The sequence below is a fragment of the Micromys minutus genome (assembly GCF_963924665.1).
Source record: "Micromys minutus genome assembly, chromosome: 21".
NCBI classification, from domain to species: Eukaryota; Metazoa; Chordata; class Mammalia; order Rodentia; family Muridae; genus Micromys; species Micromys minutus.
In genome coordinates, this window is record NC_137956.1 from 13,008,179 (window position 1) to 13,026,089 (window position 17,911).

At 41.1% G+C, this 17,911-nt stretch overlaps 1 protein-coding gene across 3 annotated transcripts in view; it reads right to left on the reverse strand.

Annotated features, from left to right (window-relative positions):
• Positions 1 to 1,239: 1,239 nt before the first annotated feature.
• Positions 1,240 to 17,911, reverse strand: part of COL12A1 (collagen type XII alpha 1 chain) — a gene marked incomplete at its 5' end in the record, with an annotated part of 110,817 nt that continues 94,145 nt past the window's right edge. For all 3 annotated transcript variants that reach the window (XM_080934627.1, XM_080934626.1, XM_080934625.1), the window contains 11 exons: positions 1,240 to 2,192; positions 4,409 to 4,579; positions 5,929 to 5,997; positions 6,917 to 7,105; positions 7,789 to 7,855; positions 7,964 to 7,999; positions 10,830 to 10,901; positions 12,297 to 12,350; positions 16,016 to 16,069; positions 16,522 to 16,575; positions 17,364 to 17,459. In XM_080934627.1, the coding sequence (XP_080790753.1) occupies positions 2,017 to 2,192; positions 4,409 to 4,579; positions 5,929 to 5,997; positions 6,917 to 7,105; positions 7,789 to 7,855; positions 7,964 to 7,999; positions 10,830 to 10,901; positions 12,297 to 12,350; positions 16,016 to 16,069; positions 16,522 to 16,575; positions 17,364 to 17,459 (1,038 nt within the window). In that variant the 3' untranslated portion in view covers positions 1,240 to 2,016. The remainder of the gene's footprint in view (positions 2,193 to 4,408; positions 4,580 to 5,928; positions 5,998 to 6,916; positions 7,106 to 7,788; positions 7,856 to 7,963; positions 8,000 to 10,829; positions 10,902 to 12,296; positions 12,351 to 16,015; positions 16,070 to 16,521; positions 16,576 to 17,363; positions 17,460 to 17,911) is intronic.

The window sequence follows — 17,911 nt, forward strand, 5'->3', positions numbered from 1 at the left end:
GAAAATTAAAATCACATATATTAGAATTGTGTGAAATTTTATTTTCAGTTCAAACAATACATGTGTCCTACATCTTTGTTTAGGAATGGATTGGCCCCCAATCCTTTCTCCCAGGGCAAGGTAGTAGGTAGTGGTGACATTGCATTGCAGACAAGCCAAGCCACATCTACTCAGACATTACTTTGTGCTTCAAATTCATGTGGTTGTAACTCCACTGAGTCCGTGACACAGGAACCCATGTTCAAACTCACAATACAACGGCTTTTCAAGCTTCATCCAAACCACAAATGAATCCGGAACTCTATTGGAGGATTTTTAGATTTGAAAGCCCCTGCCCAGGAAATAAGCATTAAAGAATTTGGGGGAGGGCCTGAGAAGTGTCTGCCCACAAGAAAGATGGAGCTCTGTCCTCTTCTGATTCAGCAAAGGTGAGTTCTGCTCACAGTGTAATGAAGGAGGCAGAGGGTGGGTCCTGATATAATATAACTTCAGTGTTCTCCTCTGGCTTTAAATGTTCAAGAAAATGCTAGAGTTAACAATCTACTTGAAGTCTTTAATGAATCTCCATTAGTAGATCATCTATGAGTTTCAATCCCGAACTCCAGGGAGAATTCAATTCACCGTTTGCCCTCCCCCCACCCAAAAAAAAAAAAAAAAAAAAAAGTTGTTCCATTACCCCTTCCTCTTCAGTTGATGGGTTTTTTTTTCAAACAGACATTTACATCAATTTCTTTGATATTTAGGATGTTTTCATTACATTTGTAAGTGGAAAAGAAGGGTTGCCCTAAATTAAAATTTTCCGTTAAAGAATTTTCCTCTCTGCAATTAAATTTGCTATTGGGAAAAGTATAGGAAAGTAATTAAATGCATACAAAATTGTGTGGGCTGTAGATTACTTGGTTGTTTGGGGTCTCCTAGGAGACCTCATTATTTTTCCACCAGCCCACACATCCTCTACATTCCTAATAAAACCTTTGGAATCTGCTGGATTTTTTTTTTAAGACTCTCACCACTGTATTCAATGACTTCACCATAGCCTTAAAAATCTAAAGTTATTTAGCATAATTTAATAGTATTAACAAGATTTGTAATTGTTTCCAAGGATATAAAATTGTTTGTTGTAACAACCACTTAAGAAGTCCAAAAGGCCCCAAAGAAAAAGAATATGCCAGATTAAATTTTCAGTAGTTTTATTGAAAAATGCCTCTTTTGTCTCAGAAATAAATAATATAAGGCAGTGAAATTCACAATCTGCAGTTAAAATATAAAAAGCAGCCATTCTATGTTCATAGTCTTGCAAACATTTTCAACTGCTTTGATAACTAAGAAACATGTTCTGCAAAAAAAAAAAAAAAAAAAAAAAATTCATTCTAAATATACAACACAAACATGCAATTCCATCTCTGCAGAATAATCTGCAATTTGGTATAAATGTTAGTGTGTCAAAACAAGGACATCTAAAGCAATATGGAACAGTATCCAGTTGATACAATAACTTCGGCTACGAGGCTTAAGGTCTGTGGTTCTTAAAAGACTAAGAGCATTCTGTGCCCTGATGCATAAAAGGAGGAAGGAAAAAAGGTGAAAGGCTGCAGTGAGCAGGTGTCCCCCTCCTTTTTGATTTTAGGAGCGGCATGACTGGAAATGGGATGCAATTGAACTGCAGATTAGTTCTAAGATAAAGGCCCTTTCTGAATAGACAGCTGCTCTGGTTTCCGGGTCTTACTGAGTAACCTAGAAGCTCGGCTGCCTCAGCCCACCCTGGGTGCGTTCTTTTCGTGCAGCTCCTGTGAACAGCTTGTGTTGTAACCGTTTGAACTGCAAAGGCATAAGTGTCTACAGACTGTTGCGAGCTAGGCTGCCTCCAGAAAGAAGATTCTTTACAGTCAGATGGGAGCACTTATGGATGAAGCGACACGGAGAAAACATCACAGAAATGACATACTCTGCTGCTCTGTCTGACCTGTGAATGGGAATCCCGACACCCCCCACCTCGGTGAACCCGGGGTCTCAGGTTCACTGCCCAGGGCCTGGGCGTAGGGCTCGCCGCCAACGCATGTGGTCAGGATGCTGCTGTTCCGGCTCATCCGCACCATAGTCGTCCTCGTATTCCGCTGTCCTCTCAGTCTCCACAGGCACAATGAAGGGCTCGCGGTCAGGCAGGTAGGCCCCACCCTCGGGCACATAAGGCTCTGTCCGATTCAACATTACAGTTATGGCATGACTTGGAAGGGACACATGTGCATCAAAAGTTAAGTCATCACTGGAGGTGAGGATACTCCAGTCTTAATCTCACAACCATAAATAGATGCATTGCATTGCAGTCATCCGATTATTTCTATGTGCACATGTGCAGAGTAAATTTGGTGATCAAATAATGGGTGCCGGGAGAGGGTTGGGGTGGGGGCTCAATGATCCAGCAGTAAATACAATCATTGCACAAAACCTGGGAAGGATCAGAAACTGGGCCAAAGAACTGTAAACACAGTACCTAGGTAGGATTTTGGGCAGATCCCCAGATAACTGTTCAAGATTTCAAACTCATGAGGTCAACACACTGAGGCCCCGAAGAGTACTGGGGCCTAGAGACTGAACTCGGGTGAAAGGAGCCGTCACCAGGTTTTATACAGTCCAGGGTGTCCCCTGTGGCTATGTCTCACACAGAGTTACAGCTAGTGGGTGAGGAACACCTGTGACTACAGCCAAACAGGAAGGAACGGTGATTTTAAACTTGGGTTTGAAAAATTGCAGTTAGGAAACCCAAAGAGAAATACACACACAGAACACTGAGAAGTCACTCAGACACACTGTAACAAGCAAGAAAGAATCAGATCCATTCGCTGTTATCACGGCAGAGAGCAAGCAGCCAGCAAGCTTTGGTGCAAAAGCAGGTTGTTGAGTTGTTACGAAAGTTTAGTATACAGGATCACATTACAGATCATGTACAAGCCACAATTAGTTTATTATTTACACAGGACATTTCTCTTCAACCAGGTTAATTGTCTGTCTTAACATGGCATGTCTCTGCTGGTTAGTAGCTTATTAGGCACCTCCTTCACAACCAGGGCTCCTCCTGGCTGTGCTTGGACTTTTTAAAAGATGGTTTTCTACGTTACTGCTGAAAAGCGTCAGGCTGACACCACTGCCCTTGTGTCATTCAAGTTAGTATGGAGTCTCCACCCTCCCGTACGATGCCGACCCAGTCCGTTAACCATATCTGCGGTGAGATTTCCATACAGACTCATGTTCTAATAAAGCACGTGCGCAAACATCTCAGAAACAGGATTCTCATGTATTCAAACTGTAAGCAGCACTGGAGACTTAGAAAATGTGTTAGCCGGAACCTGAAACAGGTCAAAGATGATAGTTTTTAAAAGTTGAATTACTATGCAGGTATTTATATATACACATCCATCTATGTAAATGTTAAAGTACATATATCTATATATCCATATATTTTCAGTTCACTTATGCCATAGGCAGGGATAATTTAAATATGCTTTATAAAGAATTAAATTATAGTTTTATGAGTGGATTGCATGGGAGCGTGCATTTGGATTATTACCTCTGATCACATGGAGTTATGCACATAAATATATAGATATATAGATATTGGTATATCCAACTACTCATGCACTACTTGCTAGTAGCAAACCATATCAAACAGCAAGATTGTTTTCAAACTTGCAAGATGCATGAGGGTTCTCTAATGAAAACGTTACCATTGACCACAACATGAGTCTTTCTAGCCATAGCAGCAATACCCCCAAAGCTCACAGCCCCCAAGGTCAGGGGCAAGAAGTTTCTGTAGTCTACCACTGTGAAACACTAGAACTTCATCAATAACCCTGCAAAAATATTAAGCTCCAGGTTTGATAAGCATCAATTCTAAGGCTGGTGCAAGACAGTGGATTATTTCACTTGTCTGCATTTTGTTTTCTTATCACATGTAAATTGGATTGCAGAAATGATTTTCATATATATTTCATGTATATATGAATAAGTATATATTCCTATGTATATTTCATATACATAATATAATATATATATTATAGAATTATAACACTATTTTATTTTTTAGTCTCTCTGTTCCTTTAGGTAAAAATAAAGAAATAAAAAAGGAAAGAAAACCTACTGAACTGATAGCATTCATTTAACTCCTAAGAGAGTTGTAGAGATGTTAATGGTCTGGTTTGTTAAATCCAGAAATATCCAGGAAGGGAAAATGGTCAGTTAAATCCTAATTGTGGAAAGTGTTTTGTACTTTAGAAAACAGAGACACTGTTGCATACTCAAAATACAGAGCAGAAAATGTCAGCATCTCCACAAGATCCCTAGTCCACCTTTCTTCAGACCTAGGGCTCTTTACTTCTGGGGAACTGGGGTCCTTACAAAGGCAGCAACATACCTGGATAGCCTTGCCCGTTGTATGGGATGCTGGCACACTGGGATGAATCACAATATCCAGGAGGACCTGGGGGTCCTCGGATACCTGAGTTTCCTGGACGACCAGGGGGACCAGGAGGACCTCTTGAACCTGTAGACCCCGGTGGACCTGTTCTGGATTCACCTTGTGGACCTAGTGTGAAGTAATAATAATAATAATAATAATAATAATAATAATAATACATTGTCCTCTTTGTCAAAAACACCTGAGGCAGACTCCAACACCCAACTGATATTTCCACTAACTTACTATTCACCGGTGCGTGATAAGAAAATAATTACTTAGGAAATTTCCAATATAGACCAAAGAATTTTCTTGTGGTAAAATCAATGCCAGCAATTCACTACTATAACAGTTTCATTTAAGGAAAACTGATTTAGCAGGAATTAAGCCAAGATAAAATTATCTGTAAATTTTCTTGTTTGTTCCTACTCACACAGGGATGAGGATGCCTGGAATGGCTGTTTCAGGCACCAAGTACGTTTCTCTCTGGTATATATGGGGAAAGTAACATTCTTTCGGGATAAAATGACACTTCATATGATTGACATAAATGTAAAGTTTTAACCATAAGGCTGGTCTTGAGTGCAAAGATCCAGAAACTTAAAAAAAGAAGAAGAAAAGAAGAGAGAAATGTGAAGCATTTATTACCAAGGTGGCTTGGTAAGTAAAGGTGCTTGCTGCCGAGACTGACCAAGTTAAATTCCCAGGTCACACATGGTGGGAGAAGACAACCAACTCCCAAAAGTTGTCCTCTGACCTCCAAATGCACACCCATGGACATGTGTACCACATGTTAAACAGATGTGTGTGTGTGTGTGTGTGTGTGAGAGAGAGAGAGAGAGAGAGAGAGAGAGAGAGAGAGAGAGAGAGAGAGAGAAAGGAAAGATTAGATAGATAGATAGATAGATAGATAGATAGATAGATAGATAGATAGATAGATGGATGGATGGATGGATGGATGGATGGATGGATGGATGGATGGATGATAGGTAGATAGATAGAATAAAGAATTTTTAACTCTTTAATTGAAAAAGAGAGGAATTATTTTGAACCTGTCCAAACAATGCATCAAACAACCTGGACAGCTACTGTTTCCTTGCAACTTGTTGGAGAATGAAATCTCCAACAATAAATGAAATCTGTGTCAAGTCTTTAAATTTTTCTCTCTCTAATAACCCCATACTAAAGAATACTAAAAAGAAAGACACGATGGTATTTGGAGAGTATAAAGCAAACAAAACAAAAGGAGCAAACGAAATACTACAAAGAGAATCCCCCCACTGAAAATGCATTCCTTCTCTATGTCAGCAGCACTCATCCTCTCTTATTCTACAGCAGTCAGCAAACATCTGGTAAAGCGGCACCTTAACAAAGGCGACACCTAAACTGTTTGCTAAAAGACCTATGGTAATACAAAACTGATCCCATGAAGTTGCCTTTTGACATGCTTTCCCAGCCTGATGTCTTAACAAACCTACCTGGGGGCCCAGGCGGTCCTCGGGGTCCTTGAGACCCAATACCCCTTTCACCTTTCTCTCCAGGCAAACCTACAAGAAGCCAAACATTTAAAAAAAAATACAAATTAAACAGGAAAGGAATATAAAAGCATGGGAAATTTTTATCTGGAAACTCATTTTTTTTTCATCTTAAATAATAATTCAAGTAACTCATTTCCTTAGTGAATACAGAACCTAATTTTTCCCAGAAGTTCACTCCTTAAGCCAAATTCTTTCTAGACATTTGTGTAATTCCAGATTCATGGCCAAGAAACAAATCTGGCTGAAAGTCAGAGGGGAATTATTTGAAGGATACAAATATGCCTAATATATTGTCAAATAGTAATTAAAACCAGAGGTCCTAGAGAAGGCCCTTCAGGTAGACTTTAGGAGCTATGCAGAAACTCGGGCGCACCATTAGATAGCAGGATTATATAAATCTTAAAGTAAGCATCCTGAAACATCTGGAAGTAGAAAAAAAAAATCCTGTTTCTTTTTTCTTTTTTTCCCCCTTCAATTTCATTTATCTACCATGAAATTAAAGTGAAACAAATATCCAAGAACCAATGCCAGGCCCTGAATGAAGAAATAGAAAGAATTTGGACCTCGTGCCCTGGTTGCTGCTCAGTTCTTGCCACAGCCACAGCACTTAGTAAGATTGGTGCCTGATTCCTTTTGCCAAGACACTACTTCCCACCAGAGCCACAAGGAACAAAATCAATGGATAGAAATATCTCTTCTGAGATCTGCTGAACACAGCATCCATTTTCTCATACCCCTGTTACTGGGATTACAGACGTCTGTGCACTTCAAGTGAACAGGAAAAGTGGCTCCCAGACAGCTCTTCCGGACTGTCCAAATAACACTGAAGTGGTGTGTCGAATTCTGCCTTTCAAATGCTTTCAACCTGCCCCAGTGCCCCCACGTGCAAGCCCTTCATTTATCACTGCACAAAGTCAGGAAGGCTGACCTCGTTCACCAGGGGGTCCTTGCATCCCAGGTGTGCCAGGGAACCCTGGTCGTCCCCCAGGCCCTGGCTCTCCTCGGGCTCCAGCACTGCCAGGGGGCCCTGGAGGTCCTGGTGGACCAGGCTGGTTTCGACTTGAGTGGTAATCATTTGGAATCTGATTTAGCATCTGATTGAATCTGCTCATCTGGCCTATAAATAGAAAGACTTGTTAGAAAGAAACCCAGGTAGGGAGAGGGCACATAGGGGATCTGTTGTCTGTTAGCACCTAGCTCTTGTGTTCTAATTGGTACGGACATTAAAAATGAGATACATCAGCCACCCAGTATAAAATGACCCTTGATCAGTGGTCATCCAAAAGCTGACCCCGAGCCATAAACTTTATTACAAATAAGAGTTATCAAAGTGTAGTAACTCTTTAAAATACACTGCCTTTCAGCGTGTCAGATGAGGTCACTCAAAAGAGAACTCCTTTGCAATTCTGGCAGGCAGTGTGTCATTTTTCTAGGTACCTAAGGCAGTGATGCCCAGGTTTTAGTACAACTGAGAACTTCTGCTAAGTGTACATTGAAAAAAATAAATTATTTGGTGGCTTTGTTTCCCAGCACAATGACTCACTGGGTTTAGAACAGGATCATGGACCTCTCTTTTCTTATAAACAAATTAAGGAATTTATGGGCTGTGGTCCTAAGGACCATGCTGTAAGAAGCAGTGGTGAAACTTCAGAGGGTGAGCCCCGAGTTCAAGGCTAGCCTGGACTCCATCTTCAGGCGTGGAGTTGCATTAGTGTGAAACATTTCCAACCAACTCTGCGACTCAAGCTCTGTATTCCCCCCGCCGCCTATTGCTTTACCAGTGTTCAAACAGTTAATTACCACTGATCAGTTGCTCGCAGACTTGTCTTGCAACAGCTCGCATCATGTTCTGGGAAGCGATGTCTCCCTGATTAATTAAATTTTTTAAAAGTCATTAAAATATTATTCCTAGAACTTCAGACTCCAATGTTTAACACTTGAAAGAAAATGAAGTCAAATTTTAAGAAATACATACCCTATCACCTTTTTCTCCTTTTAACCCAGATTGACCCTGAAATACAGATATTTTATATTTTAGAAACAGGAAGAGATGATCTAAAATAGTTTTTCTCAACTTTCCTGATGCTGCAACCTTTTAATACAGAATCTCACGCTTTAGTGACCCCCCAAATATAAAATTATTTTGTTGCTCCTTCATAATTATAATTTTAAAACTGTTATTAATCGTAATGCAAATATCTGATATTCTTGGTATTTATATGTAGCCCCTTTCTTGTCATTTGATGCACAAAAAGGTCAGGACCCATAGGCTGAGAAGCACTTGTCTAAAATGTTTCGTAGACAGCAACGATGATACTGAGGGCCAAGACTGTTGTCTGATAAACCAGCAACATGGTACATCACACTTGAAATCACATCACTGACATTTTCCTTTAATCATCATCATCATCATCATCATCCAATCTCCCATCAAATAGGGCCTTCTAAAGCCTTCCTCAGACATGAGTTTTAGAAGAACAATTCACCACATGGACTTGCAACTGAAACATGCGCTTGAGCTCAAAACACACTTGAGCTATCCCATTTGAGTTACCATGGTTACTTAGTTCAGTTGCTTATTGTGTAGTACACAAAAGCTTGACATCCATTCACTTCCTAGAAGAGCCAGTAAAGGACTTTCTGTCGGCTCCCTACATAAATGTGTAGCACATTCTTCCTCCAATTAGTTTTTGTACAATTTGTAGAGAAGGAAACAGATGTTTTTCTCTCTGAATGGTTCTCACAGCCAAACAACCACATCATCTTTATCATACTCAGAGGCCCATCCCTGTCCAGAAAAGATCCTTGAAGGGCCCGAACTTCCTATCTTTTGGTGGCATCTTTTCAAACTGCCAACTGCCATCACAGAAAAAACACCCAAGTCATTATCAAATGTGATATTGGAATACTATTATAGCCAACCAAACTTGTAACAATTCCATGAAAACCACTTAATTCTAATCGCTGCTCAGTGTAACTGATAGCCTTTTAACTGACCTCCCTACTTCCTACTTTTGCTCTTGACAGCCTAGTCTCAATATGCACGCCAGAATGAGAATTTTGAATATGGAACTTTATGAAACTCAGTTATTGTTTTTTATTTCTTGATCTTTTGAAATGTTTTTGGCTTAATTTTTCAATTTGTTCCTATTCTAAATTGTTTTAAGTTTTTTGAGAAATTGATACATGGGTACTGTATATATATCATAACCGCCCTTTCACCTCACCCCCAACATATTGTGACTCCTCTTACTCAATTACTATTGTCACACACACACACACACACTTATACACATACACACACATATGCACACATACACACATATGAGTTCATTTAATATTTCTCATATGTGCATATGTTAGTAGTGACCATTTGACTACCGTTGACTGCCTATCATTCTTCATTTAGGGGTGGGGCCTTGTGACATTCTCCAATACTTGCTGGCATGTCACCTGGTATTGTCATTATGCAGTCTTGTTTAAACAACAATATTCTTAAGAATTCACGGAAATAACTTCTACTATCATGTTCATGATCTTGTAGACACATTTTTACGACCAGTCACTAGCAATCACATCTCAAGTAAAAGCAATAGGATATTTAGGGCTTCTGCTTGCCTAGATTAGCCTCATCTAATGCAAAGTAAAGCATGAGGGGCGTGAAGCCCAGTGGTTGTTTCAAATACTTGTAGATGTGTTAGAAACTCCCAATTCACTTGGGAGATACTAATTTGGAAGCACATGCTAGATGTGATGCTATTGCAATTCTTATTTATAATTCTTATTTATTACTCAAAGGAAGAGTGAAGGAGAGGGAGAGCTAAATCATATATAAACTGTATATAAAAAGAAAAATTTATTTTATTTCTAAAAGTAAAATAGCCAGTTTAAGTTTGGCCTCTTATGTATTGATTTGTGCTGAGTGTTGAACTGATGGCTCTGCACAAGCTGAGCTGGCACTCAAGCACTGAGCTACACCTCAGTCTAGTAAAGAATGTTGTGTGCACATGTATGCGTGTGGTGAGAGCATTTGCATATACATATGCACGAGTGTACCACAGCACACATGTGGAAGTCTGAGGACAGTCTTGGGTGTTTATCCTCAACTTCCACATTATTTGAGACATGGTCTCTTTGCTATTTGTCCATGATGGATGACAGACACCTAAGAGCTTCCAGGGATCCTCCCATCTCTTCCTCCCATTTCTCTGAAGGAACACTGAGATGGTACATACCCACGCTACATGTCCAGGTTTTGTAAGTGTCCTGAAAATCCAAACTTGAATTCTCATGCTTGCATGGCTAGACTTCTTTCCCTCTAAGCCATCTCCCTAGGCCCCAATAAAAAATTTTAAGACTGGTCTGATGCTCCAGAATCCTCAATTATGGATCAAGAAAAAAAAGGGGGGGTGCATCTGAGTAGTGCTATCAAAGGGTTAACATTCATCCATTGAGAATGAAGGCACCCTGCACTCTGATCATGCATTTTTATGTCTTAAACAGAATACCATTTATAAATAAAAAAGAATGATTTTGCTGACCCAGCTCTGAAGCTCAGAGTGTTTATACAGTGCAGAAAAATGTGTCTTGGCTCACAATTCCTTCCTCCTTTTAAAGAAAACAAGGACCACAATTTTCATCCCAGGATATTATAGCAACCCGGCAGGAAAAGAAAGGTCTTTAGAACTATTCCCAAGTCAGATCCACGGGTTTATCGTTGTTTCAGCAGATGCTCCTACATATTTATGGCTGAGATAACCTAACTATGCCCAAGCCTGGGGATTTTCATTTGTCCACGTCCACAGGAGGATGGAAGTCAGTAGGCATGCAAAAGTACTTACAGGTCTGCCGTGGTCTCCAGGTTTTCCTGGTTTTCCACTTGGCCCTGTGGCTCCTGGAGAGCCCGGGGTTCCCTACAACCACAGACCAAGAAAACAAATGTTATGACAAGGAAGGAATCCTAGCCACAGAAACTGAGGAACTGCAGCCAGGTTTGAAAATGTTCAAAAGAAGCCGGATATCATTACACAGTGAGGAAGAGGAGAGCCGCATTTTAAGGTAACACAAGGGGTGAAATCTTGGAATTTCTGTCTGAAATGTATCTTGAGACCAACAGAAAAATACATGCATAAGTATAACCAGCTTCACAATTTACAGACTAAAATCCCAGTACATTTTTCAAAGCATATTTACAGAATGAACCTCCTATTTTTTTTTTTACTTTATTTCTAAAACAGAGAGAGAGAGAGAGAGAGAGAGAGAGAGAGAGAGAGAGAGAGAGAGAGAGAGAGAGAGAGAGAGAGAGCTCCAAAAGACTGGGGTGGAAACTTTGGCTAGTGTGGAATTAAGAAGGTGGCTGGGTTTATCCTACTTTAGCCTCTCTTCTGGCAGACTGTAGAGGAGTCTAGAAATCCTTCCTCCTCAGGGACATTTCCCAGGCTCCAAGCCTCTCCCTCCTATCAGCACTCTTCATCCCACCAAAACCACAAGAATCTCTGCCTGTTGCTTTTAAGTCAAATTGCAAGCATTTCCGCTATATATCTCCTGGCTATTTATAAGATGATGTCCAATGCATCATGTTCTAAGGCCTACCGCTTCCATTAAATAGAGTCATAGATTCTATAAATTATTTCTCTAAATGTATGCAAAATTGAGCTCTGTGGTAAATACTTAGGCTTAATATTTATTTAAACTGTCCTTACATGAAAACATGTGTATTGAATATAAATAATAAAATCAAATAACCATATGCTCTGGAATCTTTGAATCTTGCCATGCAGACATGGGGCATGGCCAGTGTCTCTAGCTCATTGTGATATCACCTACAGATAGTTCTACTTGAACAAGTTTCAGAATCTCTATCTTCAGCTTCTTCTACACAAAGCATAAGACGACCCTTTGTTTAAGATGTAGGTAAAGCCTTCCTCCTCGAAATGACTGGGTTGCTCAGTAATACTGTTCTGAACATTGAAATGGCACAGAGCTCAGATTCAGGAGGTTAACCACTGAGGAACTGAACCTAACAACTCATTGAAGAGGAAAATCAAGAGACCAACCAGACAGTGACCAAGTCGGTTTGAGATTTTTCTGAAACAGAACTTGACAGAGCATCTGTATTTTTGACACATCTGTTTTCTCTAGCACATTTTGATTTAGAAAACAAAACCTAACTGTGTATCAAGTATCCCCCACAGTGCAGAGGGGCGAAACTCAAATCTGGTTTTCTCATGCTTTCCCAGCAGAATGGGAGGAAAGGAAAAGGAGGCTGGAGACCATGGTCAAAGCAGTGTAACCCACTCGGTTCTTACCGGTGGCCCGGGGGGGCCTCTGGGTCCCATCGCACCATCTTTTCCAGTGAAACCCTGTCGTGAGAATGAAATTACAAGTTAGGAAGGAAATGAGCATGTAAAATGGAGCTAAAGAGATTGTTAAGGGTGAAAGGGTCATAAGAAGAACTGAGTAGACGCTGGTGCTTGGTAGGTAAGCTTTCAATATGAAGATCAGCATACCACCCCCGTAAAAAGAAAACAAAACTCCTTTCAACTTACATTACACTTCTACAGAGTAACTAGTTTTTGTGCTCATCCATAGGTGTAGCTACAAGCAAAACTAGTTTAAAGGCCAAACTAGGATTTTTTTTTTTTTTTCCAAAGAAGGCAGATTCTGGTTTTTACTTTTTCAAAAGTGCAGAGAAAGGTGAAGGGAGACTACCTCTGCCTATTAAAGCCAAACTGTCTTAGCTGCCCAAAGAGGGAAGGAAGTCATCCTCTCTCCAGCCAGCCTTAAATGTTCTCCCTCCATCGCAGGGCCAAGCTCTGTCAGTGCGAGCAGCAAGGCAAGGGCAGGGTGCAGCTCCCTGCAGGGCTGTCCTTCGTCTCCTGAGTCCACACTGGTGTGCATTTCCCTCCGTTCAGTGCCAGATGACCTCGGCCTGGAGTGAGTCACCCAGCTACCTAGTTAGCGTTCATTCGCAACAACAGATCTCTGAAACCCTGCCGAGGACTTCTGAGTCAGTTAGCTGTTTATGCTCGCCGAATTCCTCTGTCAGAAATCATTTTTGTCCTATTTTCCATAGAGAATAAGAATGATCAGTACCAGGCAATGGTGGCCCCATGCCTGTAATTCTAGCATTTGGGAGGCTGAGACAGGAGGATTGCTGGGAGTTCTGGGCCAGCTTGGTTTTGGAAAAAAAAAACAAACATAAAAGAATTATTATTTTGTCCATAATAACTTAGCCTCTGTATTTCTTAGTCCTCTGACTTCACAATAGCAGAAAGGTAGAAGGTTTCTTTTAAGGGAGTTTTAGAAATACTCCATATCCCCCAAAACAAATCTTTTCAGAAACTGAAAGGGATAAACTTTCGGTCTGCTTTCTGAAGGAGCTGGGCCTGCCTAACAAAAACCAGACTCGGAATCCATCTGATACAAAAACAACATTACTACTGAGAGCCACTTAAGAAAGAGCTGCTCCAGTAGCTCCGCTGGTATGGGACAGTGGCTTGTCTTCCGTCTAAACTCACTCAACTGCTACCACTACCCGCTCTCAGCCTTCTGGCACGATCAGATTTTTAATAATCCAGTCACGCTTGGAACTTCCTGGCCACCTGTTCCTTTGAGGGAACCTAAATCGGGATGAGGGGAATTTAATCTGATATCTTTTTGGTTTTTACTTATTTTTTATTGGATATTTTTTATTTACATTTCAAATGCTATCTCCTTTCCTAGTTTCCCCTGGATACCCCCTCTCCCCTCCCCCACCCTCTGCTTCTATGAGGGTGCCCCTTCACCCATCCTCCCATTCTCTCCAGCCTTCCTGCCCTGGCATTCCCCTATACTGGGGCATTATGGTATGCACTCACTGATAAGTGGATATTAGCCCAAAAGACTGGAATACCCAAGATACAATTCACAGACCACATGAAGCTGAAGAAGGAAAACCAAAGTGTGGAGGCTTCAGTTCTTCTTAAGAAAGGGAAACAAAATACTCATAGGAGAAAAGACGGAGACAAAGTTTGGAACAGAGACTGAAGGAAAGACCAGCCAGAGACTGCCTCACCTGGGGATCCATCCAATCTGCAGCCACCAAACCCAGACACTACTGCAGATGCCAAGAAGTACTTGCTGACAGGAGCCTGATATGGATGTCTCCTGACAGGCTCTGCCAGAGTCTGAGAATTACAGAGGTGGATGCTTGTAGCCAACCACTGGACTGAGCACAGGGTCCCCAATGGAGGAGGTAGAGAAAGGACTGGAAGAGATGAAGGGGTTTGCAACCCCATGGGAAGAACAATAACCTGATATCTTTAAAAGGACTCTCTCCAGCCACCCACCAGCACCATGTTTCACCTCCTAGCTTCACTCCTGACTCCAAGCCTGCCACTGTGTCCACCTGCACTATGGTGTCAGAGGAGACTAGTGATCATTTCATGTAAATATGCATATTACATGCATGTTCATGGGGTTCTTCCTCTGCTTCATCTTCCTCCTGCTTCCCTCTCTCGGTCCCTGATAGTTTCTTATTTATTTAGTTAGTTATTACTTGTTGGCCAAGACCCTTGTACCTAGAGCCTCTCTCACTGTGTAAACCTGTTTATGTCCTCCTCCCTCGGCACACTTCCTTTTAGCCTCAGAGGCTGTTTACTACTACATAGGCAGATGAGTCAGGCTGTGGAAGAAGCATGGGAATGGGTTCTTAAATGTTTTCCTCATCTCTGTCCCAGGAGACAAGAGTGGTCTCCAACCCACATGGGTTGGAGTTTCAGAGAGGAAATGAACAGGTCCTCCCAATCCCTCACCCTTCCAGGCACGATGGTGGCAGTGTTGGCTTCCTGATTGCCTGTTGCTTGGAGACAACCTCAGGACCCCACCACCTCCATCTGCAGCACACACTGAGATGGGTTGTGATGTGCACAGCGGGCCCACGGCAGCATGTCAGCCCACTGCCACTTTCTCAGTGGCCCTGTTCAGTTTGATTTTCTTATTGGAAAGGCTGAGGTATATTTGTATTCTTACTGTTGTTCTTCACTATAAAGTAAAAAATGTACAATACTGCCCAAATTCAGCATTCTCACAAGATGCTGAAGTGTAAATAAGTCACATGGGTCTCCGAGCTCCTCACTGGAGTCTATGGCCTGCTCTTTGACTTGTGTGTTTCTCCCAAATGTCAGAAGCACAGAAACACCACTCAGGAGCACATCACACACAGTTCTGAGTTACCTTGGTGACACCTCCTTGCCAGTGATTACAAATATTAACAAGTCACATGTTTACTGACAGCAGGTACAATGCCAGCCCTTTTGGAGAAAGCTGTCAATTACAGTTTATTGTGATTGACAGAGTGTAGACAACCTCCATGTTGTTTAAACTGTAAAACGCTGAAAAGCTGTAAGGTCTATGGACTTTCAATTCCAACATATCTAAATTCTTCTTGTAGAAGCATCCAACTTGGTCTCTTATTGAAACAAATGCTTCCGTGGCATTGGTGAAGGAAGCATAAATGCCTTCCAGGTTCACCAGGTTAGCCATTAACCTGTCTCGGAAAGGAATGGCCTTCCGATCTTGTCACCCTGAGTCAAGGACAAAGGTGCATGCTGCCACAAGTACAGAAAGTCCCTACTAAGTGCCAGCTCTCCACACCAGCGTCAACTTCAGAAGTGACTCTTGTCTTCTAAAGATGTAGAGTTCTCCAAAGAAAATGCTATGAACATTAAGGCTACTCTCCGAGTTATTTAAAAATCTGTCTCATGATGAAGATTTCAATTTTAGGATGGAAAGCAGTTGCCTCTATCTCTCGAATGCCTTTCTGATCAGTTAAAAGCCATTTACTAGGCTCTTCAAAATATCACTTCAAAATTCTCTACATTAAAATTGCAAGCACTTCCCCCAAAGTCCCATCAATTTCTTTAAGGAAACTCAAGTCTGCTGATACCACCTTCCCACAAGATATGTGAATTCCACATCTCCAACCCTGCAAACAGGATTGTGAGGGGATACAGTAATTAAAATGCATTCGTGGCCCAAAACTTACTCTGTCTCCTGGTGGCCCCATTGGTCCTGGTGGGCCAGGTAATCCTGGGGATCCCTACACAGAAGGGAGCAAGTAATTAGTGTGCAGTAATAGACTGTTTGTGTAAAAAAACAATGGTTCTCGGTATTCTTCAAAATGTTTTCTAAGCAAAGTTTGAGTGCTCCAAAAAGAAACAGAAGACTATGGCTAAGTACAGTGCCAGACACATAGACACTGGCCAGCAAGGAAGTATCAGAATTAAACAGTATACACTTAAAAAGTAAGACCAGAGTATGAAATTCACATCCAGAGAAGCACACATAGCTCCCCCTTCACTACCCAATTTTGGTTTACTTCTTTTCAATTAATTAATTTTCATTTAATATATTCTGGTCATGCTTTGCCCTTCCTCCAGCTCCTCCCCACCCACCAAACTCCACCTCCCCCTCAACCAAATTTGCAACACTCAAAAGAGGACTTTTTAAACGAGGCGTTCAAGGAAAGAAAGGGTAATTTTGAGAACTCACTGTCCGTCCCGGAAGCCCTGGCTCTCCTGCATCACCTTTCATTCCCTGGCGACCCTAAAATGGACAGTGAGAAAATAGTTCACAGGTAGTATGGTAATTACATTTAAAAGGAGGAAGTGAGTCATTAATTCGTTCTTATCACTTTATGGGTCTAGTGTAGGGATTCAGAGACAAGCACATAGGTCTGTTTTAAAGGAAGATGAATGACTGCCCCCCCTTTTATTATTAACTTTCACTTTCTATCCAGTAAACACCATTCCATAGTTTCTACTTAATGTTCTGATGCTGTTATATAATTATGGAACAATATATCTACTTTGAAAGAATATTGTTTAACAAAAGTGATATGTGCATTGCTTTCGGGAAGTTTCTCGAAGACCAAATAAACAGAAGAGTTTTTCACAGTTACTGATTTCATGTCTCATTTACATATCTAAAATAATGTTCACCAGATGACACCAGCTGAGTAACTCTCCTTGCAGTCTCCTAGAAAACATTTGCATTTAGAATAACATAGAAAATATTGCACATAAACCAGTCCTGGTGGCTCAGGGCTGTCATCACAGCTACTCAGAAGACTGAGGAAGAAGAATCACAGGTTCCAGCCCTGCACTGACCACACAGTGAACTCAAAACCCTGTCTCAAAATAAGAAGTTTATAAAGGGCCAGAAGTGTAGCTCAATGCTTGCATAGCATCTCTGAGGCTCTAGGCTCAAATCCTGATACCTAAACCTTGTTGAGGGGAGACAGACAAAACAAGGAAAGAAAATAAAAGAATGTTCCATTTCAACACATTGTTAACCCAACATTTTCATTTACTGTAGAAAGCTTTTATATTTACCTGTTCTCCTGGAATGGAGAGTCCATTGGGTCCCTGGGGGCCTGGAGGACCCTGGGGGCCTGGAGGACCAGTATCTCCACGGGGACCTGGGGGCCCCTAAAATATATAGGAAGATAGAGAAGGGAAGAGAATGTTGTAATACCCTCCTCTAAGAATGTTCAGAAGCTTCTTGTCTTAGCCTGGAGGCATGATTACTTAGTGTTCATAAACATTCTAAAACATATACATGTATAAAACTCTGATGGGTCCACACCCTTTCATTCCCTTTACTACAACTTTAAAAAGTAAATGTGCCATGAATTCACACCAAAACTTACGTTTCAATAAATGTCCTGTTAAAGGTAGCCTTTTTAAAGTAAATATGTATGTGTGTGTGTGTGTGTGTGTGTGTGTGTGTGTGTGTGTGTGTGTGTGTGTGCTATATCTGTATTCACAGATTCCCATGAGTTCAAATTTCACTATAGTGAATCTACATTACTTGTTCATTATATCTAAAACCAAGAATAATGATGTACCTTCATGTATACTAAACCATCAGTAAGTGGCCC